Source organism: Schistocerca nitens, chromosome 9 (assembly GCF_023898315.1).
Source record: "Schistocerca nitens isolate TAMUIC-IGC-003100 chromosome 9, iqSchNite1.1, whole genome shotgun sequence".
NCBI lineage: Eukaryota > Metazoa > Arthropoda > Insecta > Orthoptera > Acrididae > Schistocerca > Schistocerca nitens.
Window position 1 is genome coordinate 214,499,623 of NC_064622.1, and position 22,084 is coordinate 214,521,706.

General features: G+C 45.9%; 1 protein-coding gene across 1 annotated transcript in view; it reads left to right on the top strand.

Moving 5' to 3' along the window:
• Positions 1-22,084, top strand: part of LOC126203726 (dehydrogenase/reductase SDR family member 11-like) — an 85,397-nt gene that overhangs the window by 19,677 nt on the left and 43,636 nt on the right. The window contains exon 2 of the mRNA XM_049938098.1: positions 5,411-5,573. Within this exon, the coding sequence (XP_049794055.1) occupies positions 5,411-5,573 (163 nt within the window). The remainder of the gene's footprint in view (positions 1-5,410; positions 5,574-22,084) is intronic.

A 22,084-nucleotide genomic window follows, 5' to 3' on the forward strand; every position in this document is an offset into this window, starting at 1 on the left:
TATGACTTATTAAACTGATAGTTCGGTAATTTTCACATCTGTCAACATCTCCTTTCTTTGGTATTGGAATTATTATATTCTTCTTGAAGTCTGAGGGAATTTCGCCTGTCTCATACATCTTGCTCACCAGGTGGTAGAGTTTTGTCAGGACTGGCTCTCCCAAGGCCGTCAGTAGTTCTAATGGAATGTTGTCTACTCCCGGGGCCTTGTTTCGACTTAGGCCTTTCAGTGCTCTGTCAAACTCTTCACGCAGTATCTTATCTCCCATTTCATCTTCATCGACATCCTCTTCCATTTCCATAATATTGTCCTCAAGTACATCGCCCTTGTATAGACCCTCTATATACTCCTTCCATCTTTCTGCTTTCCCTTCTTTGCTTAGAAATGGGTTTCCATCAAAGCTCTTGATATTCATGCAAGTGGTTCTCCTTTCTCCAAAGGTCTCTTTAATTTTCCTGTAGGCAGTATCTATCTTACCCCTAGTGAGATAAGCCTCTACATCCTTACATTTGTCCTCTAGCCATGCCTGCTTAGCCATTTTGCACTTCCTGTCGATTTCATTTTTGAGACGTTTGTATTCCTTTTTACCTGCTTCATTTACTGCATTTTTATATTTTCTCCTTTCATCAATTAAATTCAATATTTCTTCTGTTACCCAAGGATTTCTACTAGCCCTCGTCTTTTTACCTACTTGATCCTCTGCTGCCTTCACTACTTCATCCCTCAGAGTTACTCATTCGTCTTCTACTCTATTTCTTTTCCCCATTCCTGTCAATTGTTCCCTTACGCTCTCCTTGAAAGTCTGTACAACCTCTGGTTCTTTCAGTTTATCCAGGTCCCATCTCCTTAGATTCCCACCTTTTTGCAGTTTCTTCAGTTTTAATCTACAGTTCATAATCAATAGATTGTGGTCAGAGTCCACATCTGCCCCTGGAAATGTCCTACAGTTTAAAATCTCTGTCTTACCATTATATAATCTATCTGATACCTTTTAGTATCTCCAGGATTCTTCCATGTATACAACCTTCTTTTATGATTCTTGAACCAAGTGTTAGCTATGATTAAGTTATGCTCTGTGCAAAATTCTACCAGACGGCTTCATCTTTCATTTCTTAGCCCCAATCCATATTCACCTACTATGTTTCCTTCTGTGCCTTTTCCTACTGTCGAATTCCAGTCTCCCATGACTATTAAATTTTCGACTCCCTTCACTACCTGAATAATTTCTTTTATCTCATACATTTCTTCAATTTCTTCGTCATCTGCAGAGCTAGTTGGCATATAAACTTGTACTACTGTAGTAGGCATGGGCTTCAGTAGCTTACCCGCACTCCTATTTCTTTATTCATTATTAAACCTACTTCTGCATTACCCCTATTTGATTTTGTATTTATAACCCTGTATTCACCTGATCAGAAGTCTTGTTCCTCCTGCCACCGAACTTCACTAATTCCCACTATATCTAACTTTAACCTATCCATTTCCCTTTTTAAATTTTCTAACCTACCTCTCCGATTAAGGGACTGACATTCCACGCTCCGATCCGTAGAATGCCAGTTTTCTTTCTCCTGATAACTACGTCTTCCTGAGTAGTCCCCGCCCGGAGATCCGAATGGGGGACTATTTTACCTCAGGAATATTTTACCCAAAAGGACGCCATCATCATTTAACCATACAGTAAAGCTGCATGCCCTCGGGAAAAATTACGGCTGTAGTTTCCCCTTGCTTTCAGCCGTTCGCAGTTCCACAACAGCAAGGCCGTTTTGGTTAATGTTACAAGGCCAGATCAGTCAATCATCCAGACTGTCGCCCCTGCAACTACTGAAAAGGCTGCTGCCCCTCTTCAGGAACCACACGTTTGTCTGGCCTCTCAACAGATACCCCTCCGTTGTGGTTGCACCTACGGTACGGCTATCTGTATCGTTGAGGCATGCAAGCCTCCCCACCAACGGCAAGTTCCATGGTTCATGGGGGGGAGCTTTATGTATATCAAGGAAATATTATTAGAACTCTTTAAATAAAAATGAAAAAACTCAAGCTATTTCTATAGAAGACTTCATAAATAAAATTTAAACAAGAACAGCCACATGATTGATCGACTGATTAATTGAAGACCTTATGTTACCAAACGGCGAAGTCATTAATCCCAATGCCCGCAAGACTCCAGCTAAAACATCAAGTAATAAAACTGAACTTACATTAATGCTGAATACCAAATGAATTACACAAAAGCAGCACAAATGATGTTCATAAATTAACAAGCGGGCTCAGATCCAATAGATAGGAATAACAGCCGGATAAACAGGCAGAAAACTCTTAGCAATGCAATGTAGCCAAGTTGGATGTTAAAATGTAGGCTCAACCATGTATTCACAGTGGAAAAAAACAGTAGAACTGACGCGTTTCCAAGATCGACACTTCGTCTTCAGAGTTACTGTGCAGAGACCTCTAAGGACGACCAATAAAAATATAAATACGAGCAATAAAGATAATAAAATAACTTGACCACTTCCTTTCAGACGTGTCTTCTTAAGATGAACAGCCACATCGCTGTCAACTGAAAAAATAGATTAAAATGGAGTGGCATATGTTGCCCACAGGTATTGGCAGCGTCACAATAACATATGCCGTAATATATGCCATGCCATGTTAATCAGTTTCATTAGTTGACGATAATGTGGTTATACATCTTAGGAAGCCACTGCTGCGAGGAAAATAGGCACTTTTTTCTCATTTTTATTGTTTTTGTTTATGTTTTATATTGGACACTCTTAGAGGTTTATTTACAGTAATTCTCAAGATAAAGGCTTGACCTTCGAAATGCATAACTTCTAATGTTTTTACGGAGTAAATAGGTGGTTGATCTGACAAAAATGGTTCAAATGGCTCTGAGCACTATGGGACTCAAATGCTGTGGTCATCAGTCCCCTAGAACTTAGAACTAATTAAACCTAACTAACCTAAGGACATCACACACATCCATGCCCGAGGCAGGATTCGAACCTGCGACCGTAGCAGTCGCACGGTTCCTGACTGCGCGCCTAGAACCGCGAGACCACCGCGGCCGGCTGGTTGATCTGACATTTTAAAATTGATTTTTACAGCCACGACCTCACATCCGTTATGGATAAAATCATACCCACGTTGGAGCCGACAGATTCTTTAAATGAAGTCAGGGTCAACTCACACCTAAAACACCCAGCGGATAGCTACAAAGAACTATTCGTACAGTCTACTCACTAAAGTGCTCACAAAAGAAGTCCAACAGGCGACGATGATTACGGCTCAGTAATAACACACTTTTCTTGTGAATTCTGTAAAGACTAAACAGCAGACAAAGTTTCAAAACCTTATTGCACAAAATCCGAGCGACGTTCTTCTCGAGCATGTAAGAGTGATATTCAGCTTCGACAACTGGTTATAGTATCCACGTCCCACGTGCCTGATACCTCGTTTTCTTGGTTGGCCACCGCCCAGTTAGCTGTGGAAAAATGGCTGAGACTCAGCTCATGCGCATAGCGGTGAAGGAGGCACGGTAAAGAGCGTGCTTAACCCCCACTGGGACGCGAAAAAGTTCGCTGCTTAGGTACATAGGCAGAGAGATGGTATCGCGCTTTATAGATTTCATATCGAAGCTCCGTACGGGTCAGAAAGGCTATATACATCTTGTAGAGAAATCAAACGGCAGTTGTAAGAGTTGAAGGGCTTGAAAGGGAAGCAGTGGTTGAGAAGGACTAGGACAGGGTAGTAGTCTGTCCCTGATGTTTTTCAATCTCTACACTGAGTAAGTAGTAAAGGAAGCCAAGGAAAAGTTTGAGAAAAATTTAAGGTACAGGGAGAAGGAATAAAGCAAATGAGGTTTGCCTATGACGTAATTGTGTCAGAGACAGCAGAGGACATGTAAATGAAGTTGAATGGAACGGAGAGTTTCTTCAATGGAGGATATAAAATAACATTAACAAAAGCAAAACAAGAGTAGTTGAACGTAGTCAGTCGAATTCCGTCGTGCGATGTTGAGAGAATTAGATAAGAAAATGAGACACTAAAGGTAGTAGGTGATTTTAGCTATTTGGCCAATAAAATAGGGGACGGTGGCCAAAGTAGAAGGGATGAAAAAAAATTGAATGGCAATGGCAAGAAAAGCTTTTCTGAAGAACAGATCGCGTAACCTATGAGGAGCTCGTGAACAGAATAGGGGAGAAAGAAAATTTCTGGTGTAACTACAGGAAAAGAAGGGATCGGTTGATAGGACGCATTCTGAGACGTCAAGGAATCGTCAGTGTAGTATTGGAGGGAAGTGTGGGGGATAAAAGTTGCAGAGGGAGACCAAGATACAAGTTGGCCCACAGTCGCATATTCAAATGGATGTGGGCTGGAGTAGTTATTCGAAGATGAAGAGACTTGCACAGCATAGAGTAGGTGAAGAGGTGCCTCAAACTAGTCTTCGGACTGAAGACCACAACAACAACATGAATCAAATTTCGAATGAATCGCGGTGCCACAGCCAGTCTTTCTCGAACAGTTATTGCTTCTCTGAGATTCTTTTTTCTGTTTTCCTATCTATCAATTATACAAACCATTCAAAATATTCTGCAGTGATGCAGATGAATTTACTGATGACAATTACAATAATTTCCACTGAAGTTTTCCTCATAAATGGTATCCATGGTGACATCGGCGATGGGTTAATTCCTCGCTCCACCAGTGGCGTCCTTATTTTGTTTCCATTTTCTTCATGAAATATGTGCACAGCATCATCATGACTGCCATCGTGGACTTAATATCTGGAGGTACGACAGAGTACGTCTAATTAGTTTTCAAACCCTAATTCCAGAATGAGATTTTCACTCTGCAGCGGAGTGTGCGCTGATATGAAACTTCCTGGCAGATTAAAACTGTGTGCACCGACCGAGACTCGAACTCGGGACCTTTGCCTTTCGCGGGCAAGTGCTCTACCATCTGAGCTACCGTGCTTCGGTAGCTCAGACGGTAGAGCACTTGCCCGCGAAAGGCAAAGGTCCCGAGTTCGAGTCTCGATCGGTGCACACAGTTTTAATCTGCCAGGAAGTTTCAAACCCTAATTGTTGACTTATCCTTCCCCTGCTTGTTCCGCGAAAGGTTTCGCTCCGTGTCAATGAAGGGACGAGGCGGGCGTCTCATGAGATATCCTGTTTCGCGAAACAATCATTGTAAACGCGCATTTGGACAAGACTTGGCCAGTTGGAGGCCTTACACAACTTCTTGCTTTATCTCCACGACCTAAAAGTATCACGGAAATAGTGCTTCTCGAAAATCTTACGTAATCATGAGTACGTTGCAATCTCCTACAGAGAAAAACTTTAGTGACTACACTGCTTTCATTATTTTCTTCTTTTCTCATATACAGTAATGTATTTGTGCCTCATAACAGGAGCTAGCCATCAAGGACGCGCCAGGTAAGCTGCACGCGATCGCAGGGGATGTGAGCGACGAGTCCAGCATCCTGACAGCGTTCAAGTGGATCAAGGACAACCTGGGTGGCGTCGACATCCTCATCAACAACGCTGGTGTATTCCCGAATACTAGTCTTACAGGTATGAGCAGCATTTTGGAGTATCGTATTTCATTTATTTAAGGGCACTTCCAAAATCAACCAGTTTAAAATTAATGATGTGCTCAACATCTACATACTTTACAATCCACTTTAAGGTGCATTGTGGAGGGTACCTTGAACCACTGGTAGTCATTCGCTTTCCTGTTCCATTCAGAAGTGGAACAAGCGAGAAACGACTGTCTATATGCTTCCCTACAAGCCATGGTATCACTTATCTTGTCTTCGACATCCTTTCGCGAGATATATGTTGGTGGCCATAGGATATTTCTGCAGTTTGTCGCAAATGTTTTAGTTTATGGCCCAAGTGACATAAGTTCTCCTTGGGGCGCTACGTTGATAGACGTGCCAGAGGGGTCCAAGTGCAAGATCTACTTACAAAGTGTATCACAGTTAGTAGCGAAAACTGACCCCCTGAAAGTATTCTATAACAGAATCAGAAACATTCCAGTAAACACTGGTATGAAAATGAGCCATTTCGGAGATAATGTGAATGTGTGTTTTTGAGGTGCCGCTGACTTCAGAATCAAATGTTGTCCCACTTAGTATACATACGTTTGAAATGTAAACTTTTCGATTATGTCCCCTTCTGACTGGGCTCAAATTTCACCCACACAGGAGACTTCAAAACTTGAAGTCTCTTGCTCAAAACTTAAAGTCTCTTGTACGTTGGTCTTTAGTGTATGAACTAATACTGCGGAGAATTTTATGACGTACAAGGTTCTGTAGATACCTCAGCTTGTCAAAAGCAGAAAGGTCTCCAATGAAAAAAGGCAACGAGCTTCCGCAAATTGTTATTTATATCGTCCTCAGTCAACGACGTTGGTAAGGAGTGTTTCTCGGTTCTTGAGTCTAGGTCCGGGAGTGTGACGAACCACCTCAAGCCACACTTTCACCGGACACGAACCTTGTGTGCAAACGAGTGCCCATGCCCTATGGGGAATTGGTTGGAATAGTCTGCAAAAAGTTTCCATTACTCGTGTCTGTCAGTATCGCTGTTACCTATTGAGAGGTTTGACTAACAACACGCAAATTTACAAGTTAGGTTTTTAAACATGGCTTTACTTAGTCAATTGTTCTCTTCTGTCTATGTCATTGCTTCATCCTGTCCTGGTATATTACATTGTTTTGACAAGAGAAAAGATCTATTAATACATGCAGTACATTACTTACATTAAATCTAGCATTGTGTATTAACAATAATATAATAATATGTTGGTCCAGGGACAGTCATTGATTAAAGTTAAGAGGTATACTTGAAAAAAGAGACAGCATTGGTCGTATATTTTTTACTATTGCAAAATCGATTTTCTGTCACTGAGTGACCATCTTCAGTGCTAGAAGTTAAAAAAAAATTTTCACATTACGATCAGAGAGTACAACATAGAAAATCACAATTACATCTGCATATGAACATAACACTTGTTAGAAACAAACCTATATTGTATAACTTAAATTGGGATGCACTGTCACTAAGCTTACGGCAATCACATAGACTGAGGTCGCTATTTACCTGCACTTGTTCAGCAGACCTCGGTGTGACGGGGCTTGACACGCCCTCTATGTGACATGTGTCACGTGAAGACATAGTATTATTGGTTTTGCGAATTATTAACACTAAATAACTCTTGTACTTTTGCGAATGGTGTAGTAATTCAAATTTAAAATGTACGTACAGCACATAGCAGACGCAGGAGAATATCTAAAATACATTGGCATATTGTTTTTTATAAACTATAAAACATAAAATAGATCGATGATAAGTTGTTAGAGTGCAGAACATATAAAAAGCAAAAGATAATGCCAAAAAATAGTAAATGAACAACATAAAAAGAGGCGCAACACAGGTCTTTCTTAAAAACGTAACACCCACCATCTGGCGTGGGAAGTCAAAAGTACAACGTTCGTAATTTATGTAACAAACGTTAATACCAAGGAGTCAATACATAAAAAATAATAACGTTAATACCAAGGAGTCAAATATATAAAAAATAATCACAGTACGAAACTGCCGTTACTTAATAATTAAAATGCCGTGCAAATGTAAGGTGCGAACAAGTAGTATACATCAATCATCGAGAAACCATCATGAGGAAGGACAAGTAATAGTGTCACTTATACCAACATGTACATCGTACTTTAGAGAAATAAAACATAGACTATGCACGATATCCAGCACTTATTCAAATAGCAAAAGAATTGTTAACATACATTAAAAATAATTACGTAAAGTGATAACCGGTTTGTATTACTTTGTGTCAACGCCTACGAGATGTCGACTGTCGTAAAATTATGTTCAGTAGGCGTCCATAAGTTCTGTAAATTACAGAACAAAAAAGAAAGAAGCATCTTTTAAAAAACCGAAATTAGTAATGTTATTAAAACAAACTGAAAACATGTGTGTCAATGTGTTGAGATAGTTGAAATAGCGGCCATTATACGTGTTCTCGTAGCGACTATGACTGAGGCGTTGTATATAAGGGATAACAAGCAGCTGACTATGACTCCTCTCCCCTTTGACTTCATTTCCCATGTTGACCGTACCTTCTCCACCTATGTGATCGCCGCTGACCTCAACATCCACAGCCGTGACCCTGCCACCCTTCGGCGGTGGCATCAGTTCCTTGCCACCCTCCATGGTGACCTTGTTCCTCTCCCACAGCACACCCGTCCTGAAAGTAACTCCACCCCCGATGTTATCCTCGCTTCCCCCAACCTCCTTGGTCGCATTGCCGTTGATGTCCTCGATCCCGTCGGTAGTGACCATCTCCCTGTCCTTCTCACCATCTCCTCTACACGTCCTGCCACTGCAGCCACCCGCCCCCCTGCCCCTCCAAAGTCTGTCCATGACTACCACCGTGCCAATTGGGATGCCTACCGGGAATCCATTGCCTTACAGGTCGACAGCCACCCCCTCACTTTCCACCACCCTGATGACATCACCCATGCCTCTTCCTTCCTCCAGAAGACCATCACTGACGCTGTGGAGGCTCATGTCCCTACCAAACTCATCCACCCTCACCGCCCTACGCTTCCTCCGCAGGCCGTCCTTCTTCTGCGTGAATCCCGCAGGCTCTACCGCTCCTTCCTCCGCACTCGTGACCGGGATACTCTCACCCGCCACCGGCAATTACAGCGACATATCCGGAACCTCCTTACAGCAAAGAAACGCCGGGACTGGCGTCAGACATGCACACGCCTCAACTCCACCCTCCCTGTCAACTCCTCCAAGTACTGGTCAGCCTTCCACCGCCTTACTGGTAGCCATCCCACCCCGCATTACCCCATCCTCCATGACGATCGCCCTTTTCCTGACAACCTCAGTAAGGCTAACCATTTTGCTTCCCACCTATCCGAGGTCTTCTCCATTCCTGACGATCCCCATTTTGATTACTCCCTCTTCCCCACTGTCCTTGACCGCACTGACACCTCGGTCCCCCCGCTCGCCCCTAGCTTCCAGTACTTGGATCGGCTACCCCCCTCCGACATCAACACTCCCATCACCATGCAAGACATCACACTCGTCCTCCGCTCCAAACGCAACACCGCCCCTGGTCATGATGGCGTCACCTACCGTCACCTCAAGGAATCCCCTCCATCCTTCCTGTCTGTCCTTGCTACCCTGTACAATGTCCTCCTCTCCACTGGATTTTACCCTGACCTGTGGAAGACTTCCCGTGTCCTGCTGTTCCCTAAGCCTAACAAACCCCCCTCTGCTACCTCTTCCTATCGTCCCATCTGCCTCACCTCCGTGTTCAGTAAGGTCTTTGAGGCCATCCTCTCTCGCCGTATCCACTGCCACCTTAACCAGCACCGCCTCCTTCCTCTTACCCAATGTGGCTTCCGGCCTTCCTTCTCTGCTGACGACCAGCTCCTTAACCTTACCCATCTTCTTTCCCTCCAACTTAACTCCCGTCGCTCTGCTATCTTTGTTTCCCTTGACCTCCAGAACGCCTATGACCGTGTCTGGCATCCCGGGCTCCTTTTCAAACTCCAGACCTCTGCTCTCCCCATCAACTTCGTCCGTCTCGTTGCTTCCTTCCTCTCCCATCGTCCCTCCTATGTGACTATCCACAATTCCAACTCCCGTACTTTCTACCCCTCTGCCGGCGTGCCCCAAGGTTCTGTCCTTTCCCCTCTCCTCTATCTCCTGTACACTGCTGATATGCCCAAACCTCCCCCTCCTGTTCATCTTCTCCAGTTCGCTGATGACACCGCCTTCCTAGCCCTTTATCCTACCCTTCAACGGTCCCAACGTACTCTCCAAACCCACCTTGACCAATTCACCGCTTGGTGCAACCAGTGGTTCCTCCGTGTTAATCCCTCCAAGACCCAGGCGATCATCATAGGCCGCACCGCCCGTTCCTTCCGCCTCCATGATTTCTACCTCACCATTTATGGCCGTCCTATCCACCTCACTCCTACCCTCAAATACCTTGGCCTCACCCTCGACCGCCACCTCACCTGGACTCCCCATCTCCTTACCATCCAAAACAAAGCTCACAACCGCCTCCGCCTCCTGAAACTCCTGTCCGGCCGGACATGGGGTCTGCATCCTTCTACCATCCTCCACACCTACAAATCCATGATCCGCCCCATCCTTTGTTATGCCAGCATCGCTTGGATTTCCGCCCCTCCCCGGTTCTATAACGCCCTCCAAATCCTCGAACGCCATGCGCTCCGCCTCGCCTTCCGCATCCGCCTTCCGTCCCCCACGCGCATCCTCTATGACCTCATCCCCTTCCCCCACCTTCTCCTTTTCCTTGAACACATCCGCACACTCTATGTTGTCCGTCGCCTTGATCCCCCCCACCCCCTGGTGTCTCCCTTCCTCTCCACTCCCGACCAGTTGCCGCGCCTTTACCGTTGTGTCCCTCCCTCTCTCCATCTCCACACCCTCCATCTCCTTTCCCACCACAACTTCCACCGTCTACCGCTCCCGGATGATGAGCTTCGCCCTGACATCTACCCTTCCTACCAACTCTAACCCCCTCTTCCTGCCTCCTCCTCAGGGCTCCCTCTCCTCCCCCTCCCTCCTTCTGAGCGGATTTCCCCTCCCCCTCCATCTCTTGTGCCTTCTTTCAGTGTCTCTGCGCTCCCTCCTGCCCTGTCTTCCCTTTTCCTCTCCCGCCCCATGTGTCTCCTGCCTCTTCGTGAACCCACGGTTCCCCTCCTCCCTTCCTCCCGCCACTTCCCCAGCTGCCCCATGCTCTCCCCTCCTTTTCCATCCTCTCTGCCCTTTCCCTCGGCAGGTCCCACCTGGTAGTTTTATTCTTCGTCGTGTGTGCTCCGAGTGGGTTTTAAGTGTGTTGTTTCGGAGTGTTTTTAATACTGTGGCCGACTTTTAACCTGTGCCTGTGCATCTAGTGACTTCCATGTGTTTTAAGAATCACCAATTGTGTTTTTTAACTTTCTGGTGACTTTTTTAACTGTCCCCAATGAACGTCTACATATCAGTGTATTTTTACCTCCATTTTCTCCCCTTACTCTGTTTTATGTTCCCCCCTTTTACCTCCTTATGTATGTATTATTTTCTTCTTGTTTTAATTGTCATATCACTCGGCTGAAGAGCGGCGGATTGTGCTGCTGACAGCCCTCCCCTGCCCGTATGGGGCAGGGGAATGAAATCACAATAAAGAAAAAAAAAAAAAAAAAAAAAAAAGCTGACTATGACTCCTCTTCAATCAGCGGTACAAGGTCGACCCCTCCCGTTCCCCTCCTCAATCCCTGCGCTGCCAGCGGTGTCTGCGCTATAATGCGCATCCAACAGCTGAATGCCGCGAGGCCCCCACCTGCCCGCATTGTCGGCAAGCGCACTTCCTCCGGCAGTGCCCTAATCTCCAATCCCCTCCCTCCTGCAATACCTGCAACCTCCCCCATCCCACGTACTCCCAAAAATGTAAAGCCCGACCCCCTCCCACCACTCCTGAACTCACCGTCCCTGTCCGTCCCCTGGACGCCCCCACCCCTCCTGGCAATTCCCTTCGTCCCCCCCCCACTGCTGAGGACATCATCAGGTTCCTCACCATCGTCCTCCAGAATGTCCATCCCTTTCAGCGCCCCCACACCCTACAACAGATCTCCCTCGCCGCCCGTTCCATATTCCACCTTAAAATGTTCGCCACCTATTCCAATAACCAGGCCCATTTCACCTTCTCCCGCCTTGACACCCTCGTTTAAATCCTTGTCATGGCGCGACAGCATCGTATCCTTTTCAACAACATCCGCTCTCTCCCCGCCAACAAGAACCTCTTTCTCCATACCCTTGCCTCCCACCGCGTGGACGCCTTCATCCTTAATGAAACCTTCCTCCAACCCCACCACACCGTCCACACTTCGCCCTACCTCCTCCACCGCTCCGACACTCCCCTCCCCATTGCGCGTGGCGGAGTTGCCATTGGGCACCACCGCCAGATCCCCGTTCGGCTCCAACCTCTCCTTCCCGACCCCACCGAACACCTGATCCTTAGTCTCTTCTTCCCTGGCCTTACCGTTACCTGCGCCACCATCCATGTCCGCCCTAACGCCCCTATTCCCTTCGACTTCCTCTCCCACATTGACCGTACCTTCTCCTCTTACGTGATCGCCGCCGACCTCAACATCCATAGTCGTTCCGCCGCCCAGTTACGGCGGTGGCATCGGTTCCTCTCCTCCCTTCAAGGTGACCTCATTCCCATCCCCCAGCACACCCGTCCCGAATCCAACTCCACTCCTGATGTTATCCTCTCCTCCCCCAACCTCCTTGGCCGCATAACGGTGGATGTCCTGGAGCCTATTGGTAGCGACCATCTCCCTGTCCTCCTCACCGTTTCAGACGGTCGTCGCCCTCGCCCCGACCCTCGTACTGACCCTCCCCCTAAGTATGTCCACGACTATTCCCGCGCCGACTGGAATGCCTACCGGGATACCCTTTCCACCCAGGTCGATAGCCACCCTCTCACCTACCACCACCCGGACGATGTCACCCAAGCCGCCTCCTTTCTCCAGCAGACCTTGTCTGAGGCCGTGGAGGCCCACGTCCCTACTGTCGCCATCCACCCCCACCGTCCTACCTTGCCCCCACAGGCCGTTCTCCTCCTCCGTGAATCCCGTCGTCTCTACCGTGCCTTCCTCCGCACGCGTGACCCGGACACACTACGACGCCACCGGCAACTCCAGCGACACATTCGTAATTTGCTCGCGGCTAAGAAACGCCGGGACTGGCGGCAGACATGCACCCGTTTAAATGCTACCCTACCAATCAACTCGTCCAAGTTCTGGTCGGCCTTCCGTCGCCTTACCGGAACTAAACCCTCCCCCTATTATCCTCTTCTCCATGATGATCACCCTTTCCCTGACTCCCTCAGTAAGGCCAATCACTTTGCCTCCTACCTCTCCGATGTATTTTCCATCCCCGATGATCCCCAGTTCGATTACTCCCTCTTCCCGGATATCCGCGATCGAACTGACACCTCTTCCCCTCCCCTCGCTCCTGGTTTCCAGTACTTGGACAACATTGCACACACAGGACTCAATGCCCCTATCACTACCCAGGATCTCATTGCTACACTCCGCACGAAACGCAACACCGCTCCTGGTCACGATCGTGTCACCTACCGCCACCTTCGTGAAGCTCCTATCTCTTTCCTCTCCACCCTGGCCAGGCTCTACAATGTAGTCCTGTCCACCGGTTACTACCCCGACCTGTGGAAAACCTCCCGTATCCTCATGTTCCTTAAACCCGGCAAACCACCGTCCGCCGTCTCCTCCTACCGCCCCATCAGCCTTACCTCGGTCTTCAGCAAGGTCCTGGAATCTATCCTCACCCGCCGCATCCACCAGCATCTCCGCCAGCACCGCCTTCTTCCCGTTACCCAGTGTGGCTTTCGGCCGTCCTTCTCTTCCAACGACCTTCTCCTTCACCTCACTCATCTCCTTTCCGAACAGCTTAATTCCCGTCGCTCCGCAATCTTCCTCTCCCTGGACCTCGAACGTGCCTATGACCGCGTATGGCATTCCGGTCTCCTCTTCAAGCTCCAAACCTTCGCCCTTCCCATTAACTACGTCCGTCTGATCGGCTCCTTTCTCTCCCGCCGTCCTTCCTATGTCACCATCCATAACGCCGATTCCTACACCTTTTTCCCCTCTGCCGGTGTGCCCCAAGGCTCCGTCCTCTCCCCCCTTCTGTACCTCTTGTACACGGCGGACATGCCGCCGCCGCCAGCCCCCGTCCACCTTCTCCAGTTTGCCGATGACACCGCCTTCCTTGCCCTTGCCCCCACCCTGCAACGCTCCCAACACCTTCTCCAATCCCATCTTGACCGGTTCACCGCTTGGTGCAACCAGTGGTTGCTCAAGGTCAATCCTTCCAAAACCCAGGCGATCATTGTAGGCAAAACCACCCCTTCCTTCCGCCTCCTTGATTTCTATCTCACCGTTTATGGCCGTCCCATCGCTCTCACCCCCACCCTTAAGTACCTTGGCGTCACCCTCGACCGTCGCCTCTCCTGGACTCCCCATCTCCAGACAATCCAAGCCAAGGCACGTTCCCGACTCCGTCTCCTCAAGCTCCTTTCCGGCCGTACGTGGGGTCTGGACCCCTCCACCATCCTCCACACCTATAAGTCCCTCATCCGCCCTATCCTCTGCTACGCCCATCCAGCCTGGATCTCCGCCCCCCCTTCCTTTTATCAATCCCTCCAAATCCTTGAACGCCATGCTCTCCGCCTTGCCTATCGCATCCGTCTCCCCTCCCCCACGCGGATCCTGTATGAACTTATCCCCTTCCCCCACCTCCTCCTCTTCCTCGAAAGGATACGAATCCTATACACCTCCCGTAAACTCGATCCTCCTCACCCGCTCGTCTCCCCGATCCTCTCCCACCCCCGCCCGCTGCCGCGCCTATACTCCCATATCCCACCCGGTCTCCATCTCTCCACCCTCCTTACCCTCTCCCAAGGTGGCTTCCGCCAGCTCCCCCTCCCTGATGATGTCCTCCTTCCTTGCATCTACCCCTCCTATCAACTTTGATCCACCCCCCCACCTCCTGTGTCCTATCCTTTAGGCACCCTCCCTCCCTCCCTTCCCTTCCCTTCTCCTTCCTTTCCCCCTTCCCTCCTCCCCTCTCCCCCGGGCTTCCCCTCCCCCTTCCTCCCTCCTCCTCTCTCCTTTGCCCATGGCATCTCTGCTCTCCCCTCTCCCATTCCCCTTCCCCTTCCTCCTCCTCCACCTCCTCTCTTGGCAGGTCCCCGGACTCGTACACGCTCAGTGAACATTCGCGCGCCGGAGATCATCGCCGTCAGTGTTTCGTGTGTGTGCCTTCGTTTGTGTGTAGTGTTGTTCGCCGTCACGCCACCACCGTTCACGTGCCGTTGCCATCATCATCCGTGTTCTGTGCATCGTGTCGCCCAGTGTTAGTGATGTTTCTCGTCCAGCGTGAACGGCTCCATGTTTTTTCGATTTTTAGTGTCTACCTTTTTTGACCACCGTTTTTACTGTCTGCTCTGTGCCACCTTTCTGTACTACTTGTTGCCAAACTCAAGGCTGAAGAGCGGCGTATTGTGCCGCTGACAGCCCGCCTTTGTATAAGGTGTTAAAATAACAATAAAGGAAAAAAAAAAAAAAAAAAAAGCTGACTATGAGTTGCAAATTGTGATAAATGACCACAAGTTGACTTTATTTCATAGTAAATCGGAGAAGCATTCCCAAAAATGTGTGCTTCTCGATATCGTTTGATCGTTAAGCAGCGTGATATCTGGAGCTTTATTATGACAAAAGATCTCCATCTCTTCCATAAGGTCGAGAAGGCGACCTTTTTTACCCTTGTGCAACAATTTCAATTGCGATGTCAAATCTGGAGTTGTATGACCAGTTGCTACCAGATGGGCTGCGAAATTCGATTTTTCAGCAATATCTTTCCTCTCAAGTGCAACGTGCTCACGGAACCTTGTTTCTAATTTTCGTCCTGTTTGCCCTATGTAACCTGCATTACACGTGGCACACATAAGTTTGTAAACACCTGATTCATGTAAGACTTTGCGTTCATGAATGTTATTCCTTAAAAGCACGCCCAGTCTGTTCGCCGTCGAGAAACCTACATTAATATTTCTCTTCTTGAATACACTGGCAATTTTATTGCTAATGGGACCATAGAAAGGCAATGTGATAAATTTTTGATTTTTAGTTTCGCTTGTCTCATTTCGCCTTAAATTGTCTTTACTATATTTTTTGGATGTCATCTCATAAATGTTCATGACATATTTCAACGAGTAATTATTATTTCTTGCAATTTGTTTAACTATGTTTAACTCTTTCTCATGGTTTTCCTTAGATAATGGCAATCGGAACATACGATGAAATTGCAAAGAGGAAAAACGCTTTTTTGTGTTGGTCTGGGTGTTGTGAACGATAATCTAAGATGATGTCTGTGAATGTTGATTTTCTGTAAATGTCAAATGTAAGTTTTCCATTTTCCCTTCCAATTAAACATAGTTAAACAAATTGCAAGAAATAATAATTACCCGTTGAAATATGTCATGAACATTTATGAGATGACATCCAAAAAATATAGTAAAGACAATTTAAGGCGGAATGAGACAAGCGAAACAAAAAATCAAAAATTTATCGCATTGCCTTTCTATGGTCCCATTAGCAATAAAATTGCCAGTGTATTCAAGAAGAGAAATATTAATGTAGGTTTCTCGACGGCGAACAGACTGGGCGTGCTTTTAAGGAATAACATTCATGAACGCAAAGTCTTACATGAATCAGGTGTTTACAAACTTATGTGTGCCACGTGTAATGCAGGTTACATAGGGCAAACAGGACGAAAATTAGAAACAAGGTTCCGTGAGCACGTTGCACTTGAGAGGAAAGATATTGCTGAAAAATCGAATTTCGCAGCCCATCTGGTAGCAACTGGTCATACAACTCCAGATTTGACATCGCAATTGAAATTGTTGCACAAGGGTAAAAAAGGTCGCCTTCTCGACCTTATGGAAGAGATGGAGATCTTTTGTCATAATAAAGCTCCAGATATCACGCTGCTTAACGATCAAACGATATCGAGAAGCACACATTTTTGGGAATGCTTCTCCGATTTACTATGAAATAAAGTCAACTTGTGGTCATTTATCACAATTTGCAACTCATAGTCAGCTTTTTTTTTTTTTCTTTATTGTGATTTCATTCCCCTGCCCCATACGGGCAGGGGAGGGCTGTCAGCAGCACAATCCGCCGCTCTTCAGCCGAGTGATATGACAATTAAAACAAGAATAAAATAATACATACATAAGGAGGTAAAAAGGGGGAACATAAAACAGAGTAAGGGGAGAAAATGGAGGTAAAAATACACTGATATGCAGACGTTCATTGGGGACAGTTAAAAAAAGTCACCAGAAAGTTAAAAAACACAGTTGGCGATTCTTAAAACACATAGAAGTCACTGGATGCGCAGGCACAGGTTAAAAGTCGGCCACAGTATTAAAAACACTCCGAAACAACACACTGAAAACCCACTCGGAGCACACACGACGAAGAATAAAACTACCAGGTGGGACCTGCCGAGGGAAAGGGCAGAGAGGATGGAAAAGGAGGGGAGAGCATGGGGCAGCTGGGGAAGCGGCGGGAGGACGGGAGGAGGGGTAACCGTGGGGTCACGAAGAGGCAGGAGACACATGGGGCGGGAGAGGAAAAGGGAAGACAGGGCAGGAGGGAGCGCAGAGACACTGAAAGAAGGCACATGAGATGGAGGGGGAGGGGAAATCCGCTCAGAAAGAGGGAGGGGGAGGAGAGGGAGCCCTGAGGAGGAGGCAGGAAGAGGGGGTTAGAGTTGGTAGGAAGGGTAGATGTCAGGGCGAAGCTCATCATCCGGGAGCGGTAGACGGTGGAAGTTGTGTTGGGAAAGGAGATGGAGGGTGTGGAGATGGAGAGAGGGAGGGACACAACGGTAAAGGCGCGGCAACTGGTCGGGAGTGGAGAGGAAGGGAGACACCAGGGGGTGAGGGGGATCAAGGCGACGGACAACATAGAGTGTGCGGATGTGTTCAAGGAAAAGGAGAAGGTGCTCATAGTCAGCTGCTTGTTATCCCTTATATACAACGCCTCAGTCATAGTCGCTACGAGAACACGTATAATGGCCGCTATTTCAACTATCTCAACACATTGACACACATGTTTTCAGTTTGTTTTAATAACATTACTAATTTCGGTTTTTTAAAAGATGCTTCTTTCTTTTTTGTTCTGTAATTTACAGAACTTATGGACGCCTACTGAACATAATTTTACGACAGTCGACATCTCGTAGGCGTTGACACAAAGTAATACAAACCGGTTATCACTTTACGTAATTATTTTTAATGTATGTTAACAATTCTTTTGCTATTTGAATAAGTGCTTGATATCGTGCATAGTCTATGTTTTATTTCTCTAAAGTACGATGTACATGTTGGTATAAGTGACACTATTACTTGTCCTTCCTCATGATGGTTTCTCGATGATTGATGTATACTACTTGTTCGCACCTTACATTTGCACAGCATTTTAATTATTAAGTAACGGCAGTTTCGTACTGTGATTATTTTTTATATATTTGACTCCTTGGTATTAACGTTATTATTTTTTATGTATTGACTCCTTGGTATTAACGTTTGTTACATAAATTACGAACGTTGTACTTTTGACTTCCCACGCCAGATGGTGGGTGTTACGTTTTTAAGAAAGACCTGTGTTGCGCCTCTTTTTATGTTGTTCATTTACTATTTTTTGGCATTATCTTTTGCTTTTTATATGTTCTGCACTCTAACAACTTATCATCGATCTATTTTATGTTTTATAGTTTATAAAAAACAATATGCCAATGTATTTTAGATATTCTCCTGCGTCTGCTATGTGTTGTACGTACATTTTAAATTTGAATTACTACACCATTCGCATCCCCTCCCCCACGCGGATCCTGTATGACCTTATCCCCTTCCCCCACCTCCTCCTCTTCCTCGAAAGGATACGAATCCTCTACACCTCCCGAAAACTCGATCCTCCTCACCCGCTCGTCTCCCCGATCCTCTCCCACCCCCGCCCGCTGCCGCGCCTGTACTCCCATGTCCCACCCGGTCTCCATCTCTCCACCCTCCTTACCCTCTCCCGAGGTGGCTTCCGCCAGCTCCCTCTCCCTGATGATGTCCTCCTCCCCTCCATCTACCCCTCCTATCAACTTTGATCCCCCCCCCTCCTCCTGTGTCCTATCCTTTAGGCACCCTCCCTCCCTCCTATCCCCTCCCTTCTCTTTCCTTTCCCCCCTCCCTCCTCCCCTCTCCCCCGGGCTTCCCCACCCCCTTCCTCCCTCCCCCTCTCTCCTTTGCCCATGGCATCCCTGCTCTCCCCTCTCGCTCTCCCTCTCCACTTCCTCCTCCTCCTCTCTTGGCAGGTCCCCGGACTCGCACACGCTTAGTGAACATTCGCGCGCCGGAGATCATCGCCTTCTGTGTCTCGTGTGTGTGCCGCCGTTTAGTGTTTTTGGTGTCCGCCGTCCCACTACTACGTTCACTTGTGCCGTCGGATTCGTCAGTGTTGTGTGCGCCGTGCCAATGTGTTATCAGTGTTGTTATCGTCACGTGTGAACGACTCCGTGTTTTTTGTGTCTATGTGACATCTTTCTTTTGCCCGTCACTTTGTTTCATTGCCTTTCTCCGTTTTTCTACTTTTGTAAACCGCTGTGGCTGAAGAGCGGCGTAGTGTGCCGCTGCCAGCCTACTTGCTTTGTACAAGTATTAAAATAACAATAAAGTAAAAAAAAAAAAAAAAACCATTCGCAAAAGTACAAGAGTTATTTAGTGTTAATAATTCGCAAAACCAATAATACTATGTCTTCACGTGACACATGTCACATAGAGGGCGTGTCAAGCCCCGTCACACCGAGGTCTGCTGAACAAGTGCAGGTAAATAGCGACCTCAGTCTATGTGATTGCCGTAAGCTTAGTGACAGTGCATCCCAATTTAAGTTATACAATATAGGTTTGTTTCTAACAAGTGTTATGTTCATATGCAGATGTAATTGTGATTTTCTATGTTGTACTCTCTGATCGTAATGTGAAAATTTTTTTTTAACTTCTAGCACTGAAGATGGTCACTCAGTGACAGAAAATCGATTTTGCAATAGTAATAAATATACGACCAATGCTGTCTCTTTTTTCAAGTATACCTGTTATCTGGTCGTAGTGCACAAGACAACTTGCAGTCGCCAATCAATAAAGTTAAGAGATTACTATAACTGTGAAAATCTGATGAATGAAATATTACGCACCGAGCCTTATGGTTACTGCCATGTTAACATTCGGTGAATAGACAAACTGACTTTTAACCACTTGTTGGAATTATTTCACTCTTTGACTATGTAAAAAGTCACAGTTATACCAAAATCTATTCCTGTTCCGTGTCATACCTTAGGACAGGCAACTGTAAAAGGATCTGAAAGTACTGCCTTGGTTTCCATTGTGCACAGAACATATTTTTTCGCCTCTTTGATAGGTGTATGAACTGCTTATCAGTTTATTTAACACATTAAAAACTATATTTTATAATGCATTTAAATCCACTGCACACATGTTAACCTATCGGCTGACTGCACTCAATAGTCAGCTGAAATAACTGATGACTCACGACAGACTCATGTAGAACGAGGCCTTTTTCAAGTAGTTGATGTTTAAGTTTCCTGCAGGGTAAGTTACGTAGAAGATTTACTGTGGCAACCTAACTTCGAAAACATCTTCAAAGAATGACTCTTTTTTTTTTTTTTTTTTTTTTTTTGCAAGTTTTTCAGTGCTGGAACTGCTCGTACGTCACTTGCTGGCATGTCAGGGCTTTCAGCTTGGAATTATAAGTCGCGATGTCAACGCTGACACGAAAAAATCTCAAACCATATGAATGCATACCAGTCATAGTGAGTATTACAATTGCATTTGCGTCTTAGTAAAATGCTTTATGAAGAAAATCAGAAACTTATTCCGGCCGAGAATAGCATTGCTATGAAGTTTCAAAACGTTTGCTTTGCGAAGCACAGTTCCTTGGGCACGCAGGTGTGCGAAGAGTGAGTTCTCATGAAACCAGTATTCACTGCCTGAATTCGTCGCCGCGTTATGACCATGTATTCCAGGATTCGTTTTAAATGAACTTTATAAAGTAACATGCTATTTAGTTATTTTAGAACGTATTCCTGGCGTGCGTCCCGGCGTGTGAATGGCCGTTCGTTTTGTTCAGATAGAAATAATTTTCGAAGAACATTTTATTGCCATTATGCCAGCTACAACTACAACTGCTGAATGTCTAACGGGCGTTGTCTTAAAGTAGTTGGTAAGACGGCAGATTGCTTTGAAAAAGCTCAAGAATATGATAACGGTTCGAGTATGAAACGGAAAAATATGAGTTTAAAAAAAGAACTGAACGCCTTAATCCTCCAACATATTTCATTCCATGTGCGGGTAATTGGTTTAATCTTGCCGTGAATGATTCCCTCAACATTTTGAGAACAATACAAGAAGTTTCCAATTTTTTTCTGCATCTACGGGGAATTTTGAAGATGTACACTTTACCGTAAAACCTCTTAGCGATACCCGTTGGGAAAGTTGAATGTATGCCGTGAAGCAGTGATGAATACGGCCTCTTTCTTCCAGGGGGAGGGGGGGGGGGAGGGGAAGGGGGAGGCTGCAGATTTCGCGAATGGTGTTGCAAATGTTTGTCAATTTCCTGCAGGATATACGCAGTGAAGATGAGCACACGAAACATTTCTTTTTTCTAATTCAAAATTACTCATTTAGTGGCAAAATCTCGAGGTCTTCGTTTTTGCAAAAATACGTGTCTTGAAAATGCACTGCGACCCACAATTCCCTTGTTAACTGAAAATTTCATTTAAAATAAGAAAGACTATCTCTGCTGAAGACAATCCACGTTCTCACTTATTTGAACATGATGCGCTCGAGTGTGGTTCTTTCACCAACCTGCTTTAAGTGAGCACATCTCAGAATTTCTGTACAATGACAGAGGAGTGACAAATAATACCATAACAAAACCAAATTATATGAAAATTAAACAAAAATTGTTATATTGTTACGAGGGTGGCTGCAAAGTCTCATGAATTATACGTACAAATATCGTTTGGTAGACCATGTTTCTTTCCAGAAACATCATTTACAAGTGACTGTATAGGTATCTATAAGTTTTCTCTGCATAGAAAAGTGAGATGTATTAAATCATACAGACGCCAGTTAATTGCACCAAAGATATATTAATTCGTATTACGCGGCATTAATGTAATCTAAAGGGCGACGGAAAAATTAAAAATTATATACTTTCAGATGTTTTACAGCACCTCTGCTGTTTTAATGCAAGTAACAACGCTCTTCTGTTCTCGTCCATCGTGCTGTACGGAGGAATTTTTTCGCTATGTGACTATCTATTAAAAAGCGGATAGCTCGTGAAAGAAAAGTAATTTATTTCTACGAGCTTCAAGAACACTTGTTCCCC